The following is a 6,112-nucleotide window of genomic DNA, read 5'->3' as shown; positions in this document are numbered from 1 at the left end:
AAACAGATTTACCCAAGCAGTCATAAGCAGAATTGTTACTGGGACATCTCCCTCAGAGATGTATTGGGGGAAAGCAAATTTGAGAGCATCCCCCCTGCAAGTAGATTGAATAAAACAGAAGCCCTGAAGGAGCTCAACCAAGCAGACCAGGTTTCTTCTTGCAAAGACAGCAATTACATAAGCAGCAGAGAGAGGCAGAAGTGTGAGCCCTAGTTTGTCCCTTCTCGTGGAAACATGAACTCAGGCAAATTGAGTCCTTTGTGAACACATTAAGGACAGATGTGAGAGGATGACTTCTGTTTTGTGCACATTGGATTTGTGAACGTGAAACTTCAAGTGAAGTTGTTGGTAGAAAGATGAGTTTATAGCTCCAATGTTACAGCTTCATGTGACCCTGGATTCTTAAAATCTGCTTTAGGAAATGACAGGAAAGGGTAAGGATGGGTCTCACAAAAGTTGTCTTTTCCAATCCACCAAGTCAGGCCTATAGCAACCAAGAGAGTAGTTTAATGGAAACAGCAATCCTCTGCTTTAAAAGGTTGGATAGAACTGGCCATGCGTCCCAGCCAGCCGATCATCCCCGCCGTGCCTCGGGCCAAGGTTTCAACAGCCCTCACCAAAATGCCATCTCAAATGGAACATGCCATGGAAATCATGATGTTCACGTTTCACAAGTTTGCTGGGGATAAAGGCTACTTAAAAAAGGAGGACCTGAGAGTACTCATGGAAAAGGAGTTCCCTGGATTTTTGGAAAATCAAAAAGACCCTCTGGCCGTGGACAAAATAATGAAGGACCCGGGCCAGCGCCGAGATGGCAAAGTGGGCTTCCAGAGCTTCTCACTAATTGCTGGGCTTACCATCGCGTGCAGTGACTATTTTGTAATACACATGAAGCAGAAGGGAAAGAACTAGGCAACGTGGAGCAACACTCCCGCCCGCATAAGGAGAGTTCTCCTGAAGGGTCTCTTTAGAAATCTGTCCCACAGCTTCCCCCTGTATAAAGGATTCCATGAGCAGATTGGGACCCTCAGAAAATGTACAAATAAAATCCAAGCCCCATTTGAGAAGCAGAGAAAGAAAGGTCAGATAAACTATTGATTTTTATATTGCTTGCACCCTCTTGCCCTCAATAAACAAATTCCTTTTTTAGTTCCTCAAAAAAAAAAAAAAGGTTGGATAGGTCAATTTCAAAGGTGAAAATTCATGATGGTTGCCTGCTATAAATTTTAAAAGTTCTTGTTCCATGAAGTTTATTGCTTTCCTAACATTTGTAGTTTTAGGTATGGAAATCTTTAATTTTTGTTTTGTTTTGTCTTTTTGGCAATGAGAAGAATCCTAATATATAAATTTATTGGCTCTAGAATGAGAACAAAAATTAAAAGTCACGATGCCTACAAATTTTTCCTAAAAATGTTTATTAGTGCATTTGTAGAACCAATAGACATCATTTTATTACTATAAAAAGGAGGAATAAATAAAAATCATTTTAGATGTGGTTTACCTTTTCTAGGGATTATATTGAATGGACTGTTTTATTATGATAAGCTAAATAATCCAAAAGCTTCCACACACTGAGAAACTTAATGGGTTGTGAAAGAAAGGTGTCCTGGGAGCTGAAATAAAAACATGGGTATAAAAGCACATAGACACTATGTCCTCACATATATAAGAAAATTATCCAATTCATTGAATACTGATTGCTATTTTATTATCTGAATCGATACCAATGCAGTTAATGTGGCATTTAGAAACCATAAAAATAAAGATAGGATAATTGTTCCTCTAAACAGAAGCCTTATATGAATATTTTAAGCCTCATATAATGAAATCACAGTGAAATTTAGAGAAACCTGGACCCTACAAATGCTACTGGCATTAAGCAACTCTTGAGATTTCCTTTGCTTTTCAATAGACCTCATTTACAATTTAATCAAAATGTTAGCTACTGCCAAGTCCAAAGGGATGAAGAGTTTAACAAATTATTTTTCTCTTTTGGTAAGTACTTAAGAGATTATTGACAATTAACTAAAAATATTAAATAGTATATTAGCATTCTATATTTTAATTGCATGAAAAATTAAAAGATTTTTATCTATCTTGTACAACAGATTCAAAGAATTTTACAGGTAGAAATAACCATGTAGATCAGCTAACATAATGCTCTCACTTTATGGGTGGAAAGGTTAATGCTTACAAATATTAAATAATCAGATAAAAATTACATTTTAACTAGGAATTGGAGCCAGGGTTCTTTTTTTTTTTCAGTTTTTGATTATTTTAATTTGTAAAACAGATTACATGCTTTGTGAGTAGAACCAAAGGAAAGCCTTCAGTAGCTTACATTTTTGTTCATGACAAGGCCAATGTGTAAACACTACCTAATAACATACAAAGTTTTTCCAAGAGCAGTAATAAATATTAAACTAAAAAGACGTAACATGCACTCAACAACTCTCAAACAGATATTCATCAAAAGGAGGTAAGTCTAATGTGTCATTTGCTAAAGAATTTAATGTTGAAGTGGAAAAAAACTCATCAAAAATATTAGTCTTCATGGAACTTTCTAAGTTCAATGTCCTAATGCAGACATTATTTGTCAGTGAGTCTGGCTGAACTTCACACTGATTTTTCTTGGTGGGGCTACAGTAATTATGGTCCTGTCTCAGATGTGTGTTTGGGGGAATATCATTTAATTCAGTAGACACTGGTGCTGGGATGTGGTCATCTCCCATTTCTAAATACCTAAAGTCAGCCTCCCCATTTTCTGAGTGCTCTGTTGAGACAACAGTTGTAGGAGACAGTAATTCTGCTAAAATTTCTTCATGACTTTGACTACTATACGGAACCGTGGTGCACCCAGATTTATTATCAGCAGTATCAATCTGATACTGTAGTTCTTTTAATAAGTCTTCTGTTGATTCACAATCATTTTGAGACCCACAGTGGGACTCGTGTTCTAAATTTTCAGTTGGAGGTGTTCCTTTTTGGGGGGAAGACATAAGAGCAGCTAATTTCTTCTTTTCTGCCTTAAGTTTTTTAAGAAGTTTTAGACGAAGTTTATGAACCTGACCCTCAACTGAGTCTCCATGGTTTGCTGAAGAAACACCATTTTCTTTTACATAAGAATCGTGACTGTGGTGAGCTCCATAGGAGGTGTTTTCACATTTCTTCAAAGCGTCTGAATCAGCAATAACATTAGCACATACACGAGAAGTCGTGCTACCACACGATGGATGGCTTGATGGAGGGTTACTAACTGTAGGAGGCTTACTTGCACACCTATTGGCTTTCTTGGATGCCCGGTTAGCCTTTTGGTTTATGCCTTTCGTTTTAAAGCCACCAAAATTACTTGCCCCCTTAACTGAAGGCTGCAAATCAGTGACAGTGTTTCTACTATGAGCTGAAACACAAGGTGGCATAAAAGAAGCACCCTTGCTTAATAAGCCTTTAACCCAACTTCCTACAAATGGTTTCTTCTGAGATTCTTTCAGAGATCGATTCTGCACTGACTTCGCTGTTATGGTCTGAGAAAATGCCACAGTTTCATTTTTTTTTCAAATTAGACACCTGAGCTTTAACAGCTTGTTCTGGTTTTAATTTCTCAGTTTTGGGTGAAAGATATTGTTTTAATGGAGTGTCCTTCTTTAGGGCAACTGTGCCCTCAACTTCTACTGGCTTTACTCTGTGTATAGGGTCAGTAGCATGCGTAGTATTCACAGGTTTAGTAATTACAGTGTCTTCTGTACTTGGCTGTGCCAACTGCATGTTTGCACCTACAATTTGAGATGGCAAGCTTACATTCACGAATTGGTCTTGAGTAAGCTTTTCAACACACGAAGCTGATACTAAAGAAGCCATTAGTGACTCTTCTGATTGCAAAGTATTTGTTTTGCCAACTCCTGCATTTTCCGCCACAGGTTCATTTTCTAAGAGAAAACGTTCAGAGTTAACCTGTATTTCTTCAAGTGTCAAAGATAAAATATTATTGTCAACCAAACCTTCTGGACCTGAAAGTAAATGATGTCCATGAGTTATAGATGCACCCTGTGAGAGAGTGCTAGGTGCAACTGCCACACCGGTGGGCAGAGTTCTTGAGGGTAGCTCAGCAGAGGCAGCATCACCCATAGAACACCATGTTGGAAAGGCTGGTTTCTCATCACCGAAAGCAGGCTCATCATTAGCCTTTTTAAGTGGAAGGCAGGAAGGTGCTTTATCTGTCATATGGGATGTTTTTCTTTCCCAAATAACAATATGTAGCTCTGAAGCAAGAACTTCAAATTTCTCACGCCTTTCAGAACGTAGGCCTTTTAGGTCATCACATTCCAGCCAACTTCCATCCGCATCTAAAATCCATGTTATAAAATGATTATTTGCTTGGTACTGAATTACAGAAGTTATTTGATAAAGACAGCCTTCAAAATGAAATGAATAGTGATGCAAGTCGTTATGTGGCAAGCCTTCCACAAAGTGCAACATGAGTACGGGAGACACTTTTTCCAATTCCATTTTTCTTATCTGTGACTTATTGCTGCAATTGTTACATGGACAAAAATGGGCAGCATTAAGTGGGTGCCACTCAGGGATGACATTTGTAAAAGTGACCAGATTCTTCATATGTCTATTTTGATACTTGTGTCCACACTGTGAACATTCAAAGTTCCAAGAGAAAGAATAAATGAAGAGCTTTTCAATGAGGGGTTCCATTTTTAAGAGCAGAGGAAGTGCAAACACGGGGTTTTCCATATCACCTAATGTGCATCTAAGCTGAGGCTGAAGCCTAATGAAAATTTCATCTCTGACTTCATTCAGACAGGTCTCTATCTTTGCAAATATTTCTGAAGTAAGTTTTTTACAATCTCCATCTTTAATTCCATCCAACTGGTTGCTGTGCAGGAGCTTATTGGCTTGATTATACTTCATAAACAACTGCCGGAACACAGAGTCCTCATTAGAGCACAGGTCATTCACAGTGTTTTTTAACCCTTCCAAGTGCACCAATACTGATAGGATACAATCTAATCAACAGAGAGCATTAGCATTTTTCCATTGGACACATAAAGACTGGCAAAGTGATGTACATTTGCTCTCCAAGGGCATTTCCAGTTCAGATGTGCATCCTTCATTTTGAGGAGAAATCCCTCCAGTTCCAGAAACATCAACTGTAGTAGGATATTCTTCAGCAGCCATGTCAGTATCAGCCTCCAAAATGTCATTCTGTTCCAAGGAATCAGCTGTCCTGACTGGATTCTGTGGACCACTGTGTGGTAAATCAGGTAAGTGCGATGAGGTTTCATCATATGCTTCTCCATTATGTTTGCTGTTCAAAGCCTGTCCACCATCAGTAACAATAAGATTTCTAGTCTTTTTAGCATTTGCTAAAAGAGGTGAATCTTTATAGTTGGTTTCCAAGAACTTTCTTTTCTGAGGCTTATTTGTAGTGTGACAATCTTCCAAATCGGGAGAAATTAAGTTATTAAGTGATTTAGAGCCCAAAGGATAGATGCACTGCAGATCCTCACACAAAAAGATAGATTCCTGAAAACTAATTCGGTAAGTCTTTAAGGCTTTTAACTTTCCCTTCTCTTCACAAGCAGGGCAATACCCATCTGACGGGACTTTAGCTGAATCATAATTCTGCCGTCTGCACTCCCCTTCTTCGCACCGGCTCGCTCCGAACTCCTGTTCCAGGCTGGGTCCACACTACACCACCACGTTCCCCTCGGCCTGCTCCTCCCCCACCAGCCTCTCCGCTAGAAAAAAAAAGGAGCCGGGGTTCTAATGGCTCCTGAGCCCAGCCGCAGAATTCCTTTTAAAAAACCACATTGCCTCTAAAATTTGTGGTAGGATGTCTGAACCAATTAACATATTAAAGTCATCCATGTGACATTTGCCTTTTTAGGTTAGGGTGTTGAATATCTCTTTGCATTATTCAGTATATAAATTCACAAAAAAAGTATTTTTTTTTTTTTTTAAGATTGGATTGAGGTCTCAGTGCTTGTATTTAGCCTGATAAATTTCCACTCGCTGACTACTCTTGAGTGATCCTCGACTAGCCAATGAAAGATACTTTGTGGCTCGGCACTTAGAATCTCCTTTACACACATGAGGTCAA

The 6,112-nt window shown here is 38.7% G+C and overlaps 1 protein-coding gene and 1 pseudogene across 1 annotated transcript; one reads left to right on the top strand and one right to left on the bottom strand.

Moving 5' to 3' along the window:
- Positions 1-606: 606 nt before the first annotated feature.
- LOC112834555 (protein S100-A10-like) lies at positions 607-912 on the top strand. The gene has a single exon (XM_025885983.2). The coding sequence runs from the start codon at positions 622-624 to the stop codon at positions 910-912; it is 291 nt and encodes a 96-aa protein (XP_025741768.1). The 5' UTR covers positions 607-621.
- A 1,507-nt stretch (positions 913-2,419) lies between these two features.
- LOC112834554 (SUMO-specific isopeptidase USPL1 pseudogene) lies at positions 2,420-5,619 on the bottom strand (annotated as a pseudogene).
- Between the last annotated feature and the right edge of the window lie 493 nt (positions 5,620-6,112).

The sequence above is a fragment of the Callorhinus ursinus genome, unplaced genomic scaffold (assembly GCF_003265705.2).
Source record: "Callorhinus ursinus isolate GAN/ISIS: 27379988/994484 unplaced genomic scaffold, GSC_fseal_2.0 scaffold17, whole genome shotgun sequence".
Taxonomy (NCBI): Eukaryota; Metazoa; Chordata; class Mammalia; order Carnivora; family Otariidae; genus Callorhinus; species Callorhinus ursinus.
This window is presented reverse-complemented; position numbering and strand designations above follow the sequence as displayed.

What these genes read in the sequence shown, in the direction of transcription:
- LOC112834555 (XM_025885983.2), top strand. Translation starts at nt 622, where the DNA reads ATGCCATCTCAAATGGAACATGCCATGGAAATCATGATGTTCACGTTT.